Raw genomic sequence first — 14,087 nt, forward strand, 5'->3', positions numbered from 1 at the left:
ATGTCTCAGAGAGCCATTAGTTTCTGATTGTTTAATTATAAGTTTTAAGGAATTATTTTCTTCAGTAAGCTTTTGTACTTCCTTTTCCATTTGGCCAATTCTATTTTTTTAGGGAGTTATTTTCCTTGGTAAGTTTTTGTATATTTTTTCCCATGGTATTGACTCTTTTTTAATGATTCTCTTGCATTACTCACATTTCTTTTCCCAATTTTTCTTCTACTTCTCTAATTTGATTTTTAAAATCCTTTTTAAGTTCTTCCAGAAATTTTTTTTGGGGGGGGGTGTCTGAGACCAAATTACATTTTTCTTTGAGGCTTCAAATGTAGCCATTTTGACACTATTGTCCTATTCTAAGTTTATGCCTAGATCCCCCCTATCACCACAATAATGTTCTATAGTCAAGTTCTTTTTTAGTTTTTTGCTCATTTTATCTGCCTTTTTTGGTGATATTTTATGTGAGAGTTGGGCTCTGGTCCTGCACTACCTCAAGCTTTTTGTGCTGGGGCTCCGGGTCTTACTGCTGGCTTTCGCAGGCCTTCAGGGCTTAGCTGCTTGCTTTCTGGCTTGCACTGAGGCTGGGAGGGAGGGGGCTCTTCTGGCCTCAAGAGAGTATAGGGTTTAGCTGCTGGCCTGCTCTGGGCTAGGACCTTGCTGCTGGATTGCTATGTTAAGAGTCTTTCTGGTGGCTGACCCTGGAGGAAGGATCCTGTTGCTGGTCAGTCCCAGGAGTGGTGCCCCACTACTAGGTTCCTGTGGAAACAGAGCCTCTCAGCTGGTAGGTCCTAGGGACAGAGTCTTTCTGTGGAGGGGTCCTGGGGTGGGGCTTCACTACTGATCAGCCATGGGGTCAAAGCCTAGCTGGTGGCTTATTCTGGCTGGGGCCTTGCTGCTGCACAGACTGCTCTTGTCTAGGGGGCTGCTGGTGTGCATATGTGTGTTTGTGTGTGTGTGTATACATAGATATGTGTGTGTATATATATATGTATATATATGTGTGTGTATATATATGTGTGTATATATATATATGGAAATGGCAAACCACTCTTGTATCTTTGCCAAGAAAACACCAAATGGGCCTATGAAGTTGGACGTGACTGAAAAATGACTCAATAACAAAAAAACATATATGTATGTATATATATAATATACATTTATATGCAAGGAGATGGTAAGTGAGAGAGAGGAAGGGGGAGAGGGAGAGAGAGAGCAAGATGAAGGAAGAGAAAGAGAGGGAGGGAAAGAGAGGGAGGGAGAAAGAGAGAGAGAGAAAGAGAGGGTGAAAGGAGGGAGAGAGAGAGGGGAAGGGAGAGAGAGGGAGAGATGGAGAGGGAGGCAGAGAAAAGAGAGGGGGAAGGAAAAGAGAGGAAGGGAGGGAGAAAGAAAGGGAGAGGGGGAAGAGAGAGGGGAAGAAGGAGGGAGGGAGAGAGGGAGGAAGAGAGAGAGAAAAAGAGGGGGAAGAGGAAGAGGAAGAGGGAGGGAGAGCTCTGTTTGACATAGAGGCCAGATCATTAACAACAGAAAGGCACAAAGCAAAGCAAGAGGAGGCGAGAGCGAGCCAGGGCCCGGGAAAGAGTAAAGCAGTCATGGCTGGGGTGGGCGATGGGGAGGGCGGTGGGGTCAGAGAGGGGAGCTTCAGCCCAGGCTACCTGGAGCTCCGAATCAGCCCAGTTCCCTGGGGAGCCCATAGAGGGTCACACCCTTCCCCGTGGCCAGGATAATGTTGACTTGATTATTCTTTTCCTTCGCTAGAAGCGGAAAGGGGGTGACGGGGTGCAGTGGGGTTTTGTGCACACTCAGCTTCCGGGCAGAGAGCTTTGGAGAGCTTCCGGCGCTCTTGGCAGGAGCTGGGGCTCCGCCATGGACCTGACTGGTTGGAGAGGGGCTACCCAAGGTGGGGTTGAGTTACCTTTCAGTCCACAAGTGCAAGGTCAGTCCCTCGCTGAGCCGACACCCCCATCTCCCAGAAGCAGGGGCAGGGTGTCTGGAGGAGCTGACGCTGAAGCGTGGGTGGCAGCAGAGCAGGTGCTAAGATGCCCGAGCTAGCCAAGCCCGAACCTTCTCGGACAGTCACTTTCCTCACCTGTAAAATAGGGGAAATGATTCCTATGTCAACCAAACAACAAGCATTCATTGAGCACCTACTTGTGCCAGGTTCTGTGTTAAGCCATGTACAGCCTTCACACCTACAGGTTGCTATAAAGCTCAAAGAAGAGGAAATGATCTCAAGCCGTTGGCAGCATGTATTGGCATGGTCAGTGAGGAGGCGGTGGGGAGTGATGGCTGGGGGTGCCTTCCTCAGCCGGTCTGTGTGACCCTGGTGGGGTGACTAACCTCAGCGCTCACTAGACTGTCAGGTGCGGGCCCGCCCCAGTGCAGGGCGCTTCCTCGCCCCGCTGGTTATCAATCACTTCAAATACAGGTCCAGCACCTAGCGCTGGATTCTGTTATGTAGAGTTGCAATGAAGTAGTGGAGAGATTTGGGCTCGAGTCCTCCCCCTGACTCAAACTGGTTGTGTGACCGTGGGTAAGTCATCGAACCCCTAAGTGCCCCAGGAGCTTTCTAGGACTATGAGCAGCAGTGACGGTATTGATTTAAATTGTTAAAGGAAGTTGGGAATTTCCTAGGCCTATGAAGTCACAAGTCCAGTCCCGAGTCTTCAATTTTACTGCATGTGGAGGGGTGCGGTTATTGAGTCTGTTGTTAAGACGTGTGAGTGTGTGTACGTGTGCGCGCGCGCGCGAGCGAACCTGACCCATGGGCACCTGTAGTGAGCCCCAGGTGCGTGCGCCGTTATCTGCGATCCACAGGCGGCTGGCATGGGGAGGGAAACGTGGGGAGCGGAGGGTGCAGGTCCGCATCCAAAGGGGTTCGATGGCAATTTGTGTTCTGGGCGTCTGTGGATCGGACTCGTAGATCAGATTACCTGAGGCGTGGCGGGCCACAGGAGGGGATCGGGGTGTCTCTGTCCGAAGCAAGGAGGAGACTTGATGAGAATGTCCACAGTGTGAGCCGTCTTAAGGAACTCGAGGTGGCCGGGAGGGGAAAGATTCGCGCCTCAGGGCGCTGCACCCCGGGGCCCCCAGTCTTTAAAACGGATAGCGGAGTGGACTTCTGAGGCTCAATGCTAAACCTTGGCTCCTGTGAGTCTAGGAAACAGGAATGAGAGAGGCGAGGTCCAAGGGGGGGGGGCGGTGTCTGGCCAGCCCAGGGCTGGGGGCAGGCCCAGGCAGTTCCGAGACCCCCCTCCCAATCCCCCCCACACACACACACCGCCCCAGCCACTTCCCCAAGATACTGCAATAGACTTCCACGCGCTTTTGTTTCTCTGCCTCTGGCTCCCCCACCCCCGACTCCTTCTATTGGCTGTGGCCTGGCCGCGGTGGTCGGGATTGGCTGCCCGGGGCTGGGTAGGGCGGCCCCCGAAGCTTTAAATGCCAAGCCCAGGCGGTCCGCGCCTCTAGTTCGAGAGAGCAGGAGCGCACGGACAGAGACTGGGGAGCAGCCCAGCAGAGCAGAGCGCAGCCCAGCCGTAGGGGTCCTGCAGCGCGCCCCTCCGAAGCCCAGGCCTGGGGCTGCGGTCTCTCTCCTCTCCCGCCTCCTCCTCTCTCCCCTCTTCCTCCTTCTCCTCCCCCTCTGCCCACCAGCTGCTCCTTTCTGCTAAAGCCACCCCCGTTCTAACCGTGGCCATGTCGTCTGTGGCACTGGAGATCCTGGGTCTGGGGCTGTGCATCGTGGGCTGGGTGGGCATCATCGTGGCGTGCGGGCTGCCCATGTGGCAAGTGTCCGCCTTCCTGGAGAGCAACATCGTGACGGCGCAGACCATCTGGGAGGGCCTGTGGATGAACTGCGTGGTGCAGAGCACGGGCCAGATGCAATGTAAGGTGTACGACTCGGTGCTGGCGCTCAAGCCCGAGGTGCAGGCGGGCCGCGCGCTCACGGTGCTCGTGGCGCTGCTGGGGCTCGTGGCGCTCATGGTGACCGTGGCGGGCGCGCAGTGCACCACGTGCGTGGCGCCCGGCAAGGTCAAGGCGCGGGTGGCGGCCGCCGGCGGCGCCCTCTACGTGATCTGCGGCATCTTGGCGCTCGTGCCCCTCTGCTGGTTCGCCAACATCGTCATCAGCGAGTTCTACGACCCCACCGTGCCCACGTCGAAGAAGCGCGAGATGGGCTCGGCGCTCTACATCGGCTGGGCGGCCACGGCGCTGCTGCTGCTCGGGGGCGGCCTCGTCTGCTGCGGCGCCTGCTCGGCCGCAGCCCGCGAGGATCTCCCCTTCCCCGTGAAGTACTCGGCTCCGAGACGGCCCACGGTCAACGGGGACTACGACAAGAAGAACTACGTCTGAGCTGCGCGGAGGCCGGGGGAGCGCAAGGGACCGGGCTGGAGGACAGGGCGCGGGCGCACAGAACCCGCCTGCAGCCCGGCGCTCGAAGCGCAGGACCTGGGGGCTCATGGGCGCCACCCGTGCCCCCTCCGACTGCCCAGGGCCATCCTCTCCAGAGCCCGGGAAACGGACAGCCAAAGAGCCATCTGAGGACCTGTGGGAGGGTAGGCTTTGGGCTGTGGGCACCCCCACCCCGCATCCCCGCGAATGCCCAGAGCCCAGAAAGGGGGGTCCAAGGGCCGGCGGTGTGGACCCTGCAGACTGCGGGGGCGGTCCAGCTGCCCCTGAGAACCACGGAGAAAGGGCCCTAGGAGCTGAAGGAGCGTGAGGGAGGGAGGAAGGGAGGGAGGGGGCCATCCCGGTGGACAGCCAAGGTCACGCCCCCCACCCGCTGCCTCACTTTACAGACCTTTGTTCTGGATCCGCTGAACGCAACTGCGCCTTACTCACTCACGCCACTAACCCCAGCCGGGCGAAAGCAGCCCCGGGCCCGGCCTTCCAGACTCTTTCTGCGAACCTTATTTTTATACTCCAGGTGGCACAGGGTAAAGGAGGAAGGGAAGGCCGATTTCTCCCCGTTTCCCTACTGCTTGACCACGATCCGGTTGCGCTTTGGGATCCATTAAGGGAATTGGGGGCGTTACTTTCAGGCCCCTCCAAAGCTGACTTCTTGGTGCCGGGGAGTCCAAGGGCTGAAGCCCGAATGATAACGGGAGTGCCCCCCAGGGAGGGGGAGGCGCCTCTCGGGGGACTCTGTGCCCCTGTCTGGAGAGGCCGTCCTCTGGGATAGCTTACCCTTAAATTTGGCTCCCCAGGCGGTAGCTTTTTTTTCGACCTTTTGGGGTCCGCCTTGGCACCTCCCCCCCAGCCTGTTCCGGGGCTAGAGTTCAGCTCAAAGCCTGCGATTCCCCCTTCCTTCCTTGCCTCCCCTCCCGCCCAAGGTAGGGGGGAAGAAAACCCACTAGCCTGCCCCTTCCACGCTGGGAGGGTTTGGGAATGGCTCCTCCTGCCAAGTATTTTGTATTCCCAGAGATGCTGAAGAAAGAAGTGTTCTCATTCCAAAGAATCAGTGTTAACTTGGGGAGACTAATTGCCTCCTGCCGGCGGGGGCCGAGACCCTGGGCTTGATGGCCAAGGGCTGGGTTGGAGGAACTCCGTCGCCTGCTTGTAGCTGGAGACGCTGCAGCTCTCGCCCTCCGGCTGAGCTGTGACCAGCGCCCCCTCCCTCTCTTGCCGGGGAGAACAGCTGCCCTCTTCCTCCAAAGAGAAGGTGGCTTCAGAGAAGGTGGCTTCAGGCGGCAAGAGGGCACCCCTTTGCAGCCTTTTGGACTTGTGTCTCAAAGTAGGAGCAGGCTGCTGGGGAGGGGCTGTACGTGGAATGGGGGTGAGCTGGGGAGGGGTGCGTCGTGACTGCTTTGGGATGGAGCGAAGCAGGACAAGCGAATACCGCTTCTTATTCGACCCAGCACTGAATGTTACCTGTAACCTGTGCTCAGTAAAAGGTTTCAATGTTCCCCTGTCCTGATTCCTCACTGATGCGGCACGGTTTGCCCTGGTTTCAAGCCTAGGTGTAGCATGGGGGTCGGGAGTGGGCTGGGGACCCTTCCTGATTCTGCCTCTACGTCAGCGTCACATACGCACCTCCCACCCGAGACCTGGCTTCGTTTTAGTGATGGGTCTAACCCACCTCCTCATCGGCCCTCAGTTTCCTCCCACGTAAAATACAGCTTCTGAGGCCCCAGCCAGCCCTGACATTCCCTGTTCTAAAGCCACCCCAGCTTCTAGCTCCAGCTCCGTCTGTGCTCCCCAGAGCGATAGTCTTTGTTCTCTAAAACCCCTCCCTATTCTAACAACCTTTGTTTTAAAGGCCCTCCCTCCTTTGACAGTCTGGGATTCTGTGTGTCTGAGGCTTCCCAGGATTGCTGGAGAGAGGGAGACCTGACTTCCTTCCTAGTCACTTCCTGGGTTAAGCAGCCCAGGGAAAGGCAGTGTGGGAATAGGAGGAGGAGCGGGCACAGGCAGGAGCTGGGTCCAGCCTGGCTGGGGGCGCAGGATCTGAGTCAGGTCACTCGGAGCCAGGAGGGCAAGACCAAGCCATGGAAGGGTGAGAACCCAGCTGACGGCAGCAAACCCGGTGCTGGATGAGGCTCCGAGCCTCTCCAGCCTCTCCAAAGAGCATTTCAGAGTTGGGAAACACATTCACATCTCTGCCTCATCTTACTATCACAGTATTGCTTTCTCCTCTCTGCGTCTTTTTTTCTCCCTCGTGAAAGGATGGTGTTCGACACAACCCTGATTGATTCGGGATGCACCGTGAGGAGACAGCCTCAGAGCACAGAGCACAAATTCCCGCTTTGGACAGCTTTTTGGACACACCTAGCCAAAGGGGAATTTGGTTTGCGGGGCCACGGTTCTCTGTTACAAAAAGCAACAGGTGTGGGGGTGAAATGTTAAATGAAATGGTTGATAAGTACAAAACTATAGGAGTTCGGGGTGCTTCAGATGCCATTTGGTCCAAGTTTACTTGAAAAAATTTTGCTTGGGATTTTTTTTTTCATTACCCACTATAAAATGTCAGATTGGGAAAAGTAGCTTTGGGAATTTTTAGTTGAATTAAAAAAACATTGTTTTCATGAACATAAATTTGTACTATTTAATTATTTGAAGTAATTAATGTCATCTGTGAAAAAGAATCTTTCCCTCCCTTCGAAAAACAAACCAAAAAAAACCCCTCTAGTGTCAAAATCTTGCGATTCAAGCCTCTGGTCTTGTCCATTGGGCATCTTGGTGCTGGGGCTCTCCAGCAGGGCCCCAGGGCAGCCCGGCCCAGGCTCAAGGAATCCAGGTGAGGAGGTCAGTCTCTCTGATTCTCTCTGTGAGTGGAGGATGAGCAGCTGTCACACATCCCCACTCCTCATCGCCAGGCTTTGGAGGGACTGAGCCTGCTCATGTGACCTAACCTGGGTAACAAGCCTCGGCGGAGGGGAGGGAGAAGGGGAGCTGTGCCAAGGACCCGTGTCTAAGCTAGAGAAAACCTTAGAAATCACTCACTCACCTCATTTCACAGATGCATCGCAGGAAAAATAAGTCCCCCACAAACACCCACGTCTGGTTATAGGCAGAGCCAATACCGTAAGCCATGTGCATTTATTGAGTGCTTACTGTATGCCAGGCGGTCCTCTGCAAAGTGCTGGGAATACCAATACAAGCAGAAAAGCCAGTCCCTGCTCTTCCAGTATGGTACATACAAGGAATGTGGGGAGGGGGCGAGCGGGCTCAGTGAGTCAGGAGCGGAGCCAGCTGCTGGGAAGAAGGGCTTCTGAGTGCAAATCTAGGAAAGGGTGGATTCCTCAGATCTAGGATCACTTCTGGGGGGCAGCTTGTTCCAGAATTCCTAAGAGAACAGAGCAAAGCTGTGTGGGGTGTCCACACCTCTGCTTGTGTGCTTACATCCACATGACTCCGGTGCCTGGGGCACATCCCAAGACAGGCTTCACCAGGCCACACTATCACTGTTGAGTTAGAGGGCAGGGGCTGCTGGGGCATGAGGAAGGAGGTTGCCCCTCTACTGCCAGCCCCAGGGAGACCCTGCCTACACGAGCCCTGGATCTGGAGGCAGGGGCTGTAGGCTATGAACGAGTCACTGCCACACAGACTGGGCCTCAGTTTCCTTATCTGTTATGAGGGAGGGCTATTTAACTAAAACATGCAAGTGGCAGATTTCCAGCCCCTGTGAAGAGAGCATTCCTCCAGCCTAGCTCACAACTCTCCATGAGGTGGAACTGCATTCTTTTATCACACCTATTTTATAACTGAGGAAAGGGGCTCAGAAGGACAGTGACCTGCCTGAGACCACACAGCTAGGAGGGACTGACGCTGGGATTCTCAGACAGATCCCCTGCCTCAGTCCGATGGAGACCCCAGGAACAGCAGGAAAGGGAGGCGCAGGATCCTGGACCCTCTCTGTGCTTCCCTTTTCTCATCTGGTGCTTGGTGTCCTCTCCCCAGGCAGCAGCAGGGGAGGGAGGACCCAGGCTGGAGACTGGAGGAGGGTGCCACAGGAATGTGCTTAGAAGCACAGGAGCTTCAGAAAGACAGCTCAGCACATTCCCCAGAGGAAGAGTCCATCTGGTAGTGGGGAGGGGGGCAAGGGAGAGACTGTGCAGCTCCCCCCACATGGGGTGGCTGCTGCAGGAGGGAGGCAGGCGGGCAGGGGCAAAGCGGACTCTCTCCTTCTCCAGGCCCCCTAACACATACACCTCCAGGCTTTGGGGACCTTCCAGGCCCCCTCCCTATCCCTCAGGGTGAGAACACTGGGTACCAGTCCAGTGCCCACAACAATAGGAACCAGACAGAGGGGAAATGCTGCCTTGCCCACTCTGCCCCACCCTGCCCCAAGGTCCAGAGCAGAGCCCTGGGCATCTCTGGGGTGTGTAGAGAGAGGGGCATGGGGAGATGAGACAGGAGAAAGAAGAGTGGGAGGGAGAGAGGAGGAAAGAAAGAGGGAAGGAGAAAGGGAGGGAGGGAAGGGGAGAGGGAGAGGGGCAGATGGAAGTGAAGGGTAAGAAAGCTACAGCAGAAAGAGGTCAGGGGTAGGAGGGGGGCCAAGAGTGTTTGGAGAGAGAACAAGAAAAGGTACGAGGGGCCAGGGAGAGAGGAGAGAGGGATGGGGAGGAGGAGAGGCACGGAGAAGTTCAGGTCTGAGAGAGAAGAGAGGGTTTCAAGGAACAAGGTGAGAAAACGACAAGAAGACCGAGAGGGCAAGGGGACAGAGAAACAGGAAGAGAACGGGAATGGGAAGAAAAGGGAGGATGGGAGGAGAAGCGGACAAGCAGGAAGCGAGGGCCTGAGAGAAAAGTGGAAAGAGGGGAGCGGAGAAGGAGCGGGGAGGGCTGAGAATGACGGGAAGGGCTCAGCGGGCAGATGGGTGAGGGGAGAAGCCAGGTTTACCATCTCTCAGTAGGCCAGTGCGTGGCTTTGGGCTGAGAATCACTGTTAGTTCCCAGGGGGTCAGACTAGGGTCAGGGGGGGAGAAGGGCACCACTGGAAGGCCCCAGTGCCAACCCATTACCTCAGTAGAGGCCTCTCATTATTACATATCAGCTTCTCCTTTTAGGGACTTGGGCGGCAGGGGTGGGTGGAGGCCACAGAGCCCGGACAGGTCAACGACCCAGCCAAGCCCGGGGCTGACGGAAACAGGGTACAAAGCTGTGGTGACAGAGCCCCGGCTGGGGTCCTGGTCGTGGCTGAGCCCCGTCCTCTCTCTAGATGTCATTCTATTCTCCCAGACTCTAATTCTGACTCTGAGTCCTTTGAACTTAAGCCGGCTGGGGGCTCCCAGAGCGAATCTCAAAGGGTCCAGCAGCAAATCTGATGTGTCTCCTCCCGTGTGGCCACAGGGGGGGCAGCACCAGGCCCGGCGCCCCAGGGCCCTCGAGCTATGGCGGCTGCTTCTGCACTTCTGAGAAGCTGAGGCCAGCTCTCAGGGCCCCTCCCTAGCACCCCCGGCACCCTTCTTAGCCCTTAAGCCTTCCAAAGACTGTGGAAAAGGACCAGCTGAGAAGGCAAAGGGAAATAATGATTCTTGGGACTAGCCAGCATGTATGAGTGCTTTACCCTGGGAAGCAGGTGCTGTTATGATCCCCACGTTACAGATGAGCAAACTGAGGCAGACAGAGATTGGAGTGGCCTGCTGACGTGTCTGAGGCAGGATATGAGCTCGTCTTCCTGACCCTCGGTCCAGCGCCGTCGCTAAGCCACCTTGCTGAGAAGGGACAGTGATAAGAGAGGAGGAGAAGTTGGAAGGCGAGGGAGGGCAGAAAAGAAAGGGGAGGGAGATGGAGGAGGAAGAAAGACAACAGGGGAGGCTCCTAGGTCCCCCATGCAAAGGCTGCCCCCGCTGCCGGCCAGAGTGTGTTAGCGCCTTTCCGGCCTCTAAGAGGCTACAGAGAAGAAGCCAGCCACCTGGGGCCAGGCAGGAGGTAAGCAGAGGCCCAGGCGAGCCGTTGGCCCAGGAGCCCACGGCTGTCTTAAGTGGAGGTCTCTGCCCACATGGTGACACTTGGGAGTGGCTGACGCCCTTCTCATCAGTGGCTGCTCCCACGTGGTCGCCCAAGTGCAGAACAATGTTATCTGTCTCCCTGCATGTGCAGGGAAGCGGGAAGAGGAAGGAGGCCCTTTTCCAACCTTGGAAAGCCAGTTAAGTGGGAGGCCATAACTCAGTCAAGGCCCTAAAGCACCCAACTCTTGGGTTTCCCCAAGGGCATCCCTACAGGTCAACTGGCCTGTACTTTTCCAAAGCAGATTCATTGGCTGGACAGTCCCTCTCATGCCCAGCAGACCCATCCCACATGGGTCAGAGGGATGGAGCGGCCGTGTCCCAACACTGAGGCTGACTGTGTGCCCAGGGCTGGCTAGCTGCGAGGTCAGACAGGCTGGGTCGGAGCCCCATCTCTACTATGTGACCCACGTCCTTGAGGTCCCCAGAGGGGGCGTAACTCACCCAAGGCCCCCTCAGCCAGGCGCCCCTTCCCCTTCCCCTTGCTGAGCCTCAGGGTCCTCAGTGCAGGATGAGGGGGCTGGATGAGAGCACCTCTGAGGTTCCTGCCGGCTCTGGTTCCTGGGATCGAGGTCTCAGCCAAGGTCATCCAGCAGGGCACCACCCCAGAAGAGGTGTGCCGGGTCTACCCGCCACAGGCCACTGTGGGAGGGAGGGATGGGGGCAAGCCTTCAGCTATGAACACACCGATACCACCTGGCCATCAGGTGAGCTAGCAGTCACAGGCTGAAGAAGCCCCCGAGGCCTGTGGCTTCTTCTGAGGGGGGTGCGCACGCATCAGTAACTGCCCTGGCTTGGCCCAAAGACTTTGCTTCTCCTACATCTTTATCGAGAGCTGGCTGGCCGGCCCTGCTGAAGGCTGAGATCTCTGACCTGTCCAACCCCTCCAGTGGAAGCCAGTGGGCCAGGAGACGGTCACATCAACAGGAACCCCAATGCTGCAGGGAACAGGGGGATGCCTCCTTGGCCCGGGCATGTAACCTCTCTGCCCGGCTCCTGAGGAGCAGCAGAAGGCTGGCCCCAGGGCCCAGGCCAGGCCACAGAACCCAGCAGCGAGGGGGTGGGCAGACGATGGAAACAGCCTCCAGGGGGCACGGGAAGCAGGCCTAGGCCAGGAATGAAAAGAAGGGACCCAGGCCCCAAAGAAGAGCGCTTTATTGCTTTGAAAGGCCACAGTCGCCTTTCCCTAGAACTAAAACCTTGTGAATAATTTACAACAGTCCATAAAAGCTTCACAGACATGCAGCCAATATTTACAATCCAGACGAATGTGGAAAATCACATCGGGAGAATCCTAAGAGCTGACAGGAAAAGAGAAAGATGAAGTAAGCACCGAGCTCAGAGACGAGGGAGAGGAAGGACGCAGCCCCCCCATTTCACTGGGCAGAAAACCAAGTGTCCAAAGGGTGGGGAAAACCGCCCACAGTGCCTGACCTGGAAGGGGATGGGCTTGTTCATCGGATAGCTGGCACACAGCTGGTGCTTAATAAATGTTTGTTGATTGGCTCGTTGGAGGTGGGGAGAGGACTGAATTTTGAGGAAGCCCTAAATTAATGGGAGGAAGGCAGGGAGGTACGGTAGAGAGGGTTGGTCTTGGAGTAAGAGAGACCTAGGTTCGAATCCAGGCCCTGGCACACACACTGGCTGCAGCCTCTGCTCTAGGCCCTGGATGGCCGTCAGTTGTAGAAGTGTGGCCGGGCAGCGGAGGAAAGAGAGGTCTCAGAAACCATTTAACAGAGGGGGGAAACTAAGGCCCAGAGGACAATCTGAGAATTTAAGGATCCTTTAGAAGAGACCCGAGGGTGCAGCCAGTGGGCCTGCGTAGGAATCCCCTGCACCAAGTGTCTGGCAGACCCCTGAGCATCCATCTTCCACCTGCAGCCCTCCAAGGACGGAGAACTCCCTACTGATCAAAGCAGCATTTTGTTTCCCGAGAGTTCCAGTTGTTGGGGAATGTTCCCTCGGCAGCCTTGGCCCCTCGGCCTCATCACTCCTCCGAGACCCCTGAAACTGCTCCCATCCCGAGTAGGGATCGTGTTGTTCTCACACACGGACACTCAGCAAGACCAGACCCACTGATCCCCAGGCCTTGTGCTTCATCCAACATCTCCTCCAGAGAAGAAGCCTGAGGTCCGACAGCACCCCAGACCTCGGTGACCAAGTTGGGGCTCTTAGCTTGAAGAGAAGGTCGGAGGGGCCATCTGCAGTCCTCTGGGAGGTTCTGCTCGGCCCCAGAGGGCAGCACTGAGGTCGCTGGAGGGGAGGAGGCCGATGATTCGAGGCAGCATCTCGACAGCCCTTTGAGCTTGGCTGGGCACCATCCCCCCACCCCCAGAACATGCTCTTATCGTACCCTTTTCACAGATTCAGAAGCTAAGACAGGCGGCAGTGAAGTGACAACGTTCTGGGTCACCAAGCTACAAAGTGTCTGAGGCTGGATCTGAACTCAGGTCTTCCTGATCCAAGGCCGGCTGCTCTATTCACTTCACTATCCTCTAGCCCTGGGAATACATGGCCTAGAAGGGGCCATCGGGACAGGTAGTGGGCTCTTCCTCACTGGGGTCTCCCAGGGGAAGTGTAGATGGCTCCCGGGGGAAATGTTGACCAAAGGCTCTGGATTCAGGTGTCATCAGACTGTGGAGGCCCTACCAACTCGAGGGGGGGCTGCCCACTGCTCCACACAGCCCCCTCCAGGCTTTGCTCTGCCTCGGGCCTCCTTTGGGAAGCATCCGTGGACGTGAGCACTGGGCTCGGCTGCCTCAGTTTCTCTAAACCAGGGACCACAATGGCATCCCCCTCCCTGGAGCTGAAGGGCCTTATTCTTATGATCCTCACGAATGGTTCTTGTTCTGGATCTAAATCTAGGCCCCCCCCCCCAAAGGGCCGCCCCCTCCCAGACACTTACCCTCAGGAGAGCAGAGAGACCAGCCCGTCCAGGAACTTGCCTCTGTCCTCCATTTTGAGCTCGATGACTGAATAAAGGGAGGAAACGCAGCGTCAGGGGCCGAGGACGCCCACGAGGGGAGAGGCAGCCCGGCCGAGGACGCCCACGAGGGGAGAGGCAGCCCCAGCCCCATTGCCGCACTCAGAAGGCAGGTGGCCGGCCCTGCTCCCGCCCCCAACGATCCCCACATCCCATCCCGGGGGGGCCGTGGGCAGGGGGGCTCTGGCTGAGGGTCTCCTGCCCCCCACCCCCCACCCCTTCCTTCTCAGGAGCTGCAAGGCTGGCCTGACAAAGTGGAGAAAGGCAGGCCCCGGGAAGGGAGTGAGCCGGCCAGTAAACACTAGGGCCTGCAGGGACAGATAGGGACGGGAGCTGGGGCTACTCAGAGCGCTACTGATGACGATGCCGGCCTCCATGGAGCCACGCGGGCACCTGACATCAAAGGGGGCTTTCCCAAAACTTCCGCAGTGTGAGCTCAGCTGCCACACCCAGAAACATAGCCCTGAGGATCATGGGCAAGGACCCGGGACACAGGCCTGCAGGGGAAACCGAGGCCACCCCCAGAAGTCCCTGCACATGCCCAATGCGGCACCCATGAACATGCCAGATTCTCCCTCTTGCTTCTCTCCCCCTTTCCCCCTCCCTCTCTCATTCTCTCTCCCCCCGCCCTCCTTCCCGTCTCCTCTATCTCCCTCTTTTTCC

The 14,087-nt window shown here is 57.0% G+C and overlaps 2 protein-coding genes across 3 annotated transcripts in view; one reads left to right on the top strand and one right to left on the bottom strand.

The window, feature by feature from the left end:
- The first annotated feature begins 3,466 nt into the window (after nucleotides 1-3,466).
- Nucleotides 3,467-7,020, top strand: CLDN5 (claudin 5). Its single transcript, XM_043977436.1, has one exon. It carries the CDS (start codon nucleotides 3,688-3,690, stop codon nucleotides 4,342-4,344), a length of 657 nt encoding a protein of 218 aa, XP_043833371.1. The 5' UTR covers nucleotides 3,467-3,687; the 3' UTR covers nucleotides 4,345-7,020.
- Nucleotides 7,021-11,596: 4,576 nt separating this feature from the next.
- CDC45 (cell division cycle 45) overlaps nucleotides 11,597-14,087 on the bottom strand; it is a 40,693-nt gene continuing 38,202 nt past the window's right edge. The window contains exons 18-19 of one of the 2 annotated variants that reach the window (XM_043967339.1): nucleotides 13,347-13,413; nucleotides 11,597-11,742 (exon numbers count right to left, since the gene is read on the bottom strand). In XM_043967339.1, the coding sequence (XP_043823274.1) occupies nucleotides 13,349-13,413 (65 nt within the window). In that variant the 3' untranslated portion in view covers nucleotides 11,597-11,742; nucleotides 13,347-13,348. Of the gene's footprint in view, nucleotides 12,695-13,346; nucleotides 13,414-14,087 lie in introns of both variants that reach the window. The other variant, XM_043967350.1, reaches the window with a different exon arrangement.

The sequence above is a fragment of the Dromiciops gliroides genome, chromosome 1 (assembly GCF_019393635.1).
Source record: "Dromiciops gliroides isolate mDroGli1 chromosome 1, mDroGli1.pri, whole genome shotgun sequence".
Lineage (NCBI taxonomy): Eukaryota > Metazoa > Chordata > Mammalia > Microbiotheria > Microbiotheriidae > Dromiciops > Dromiciops gliroides.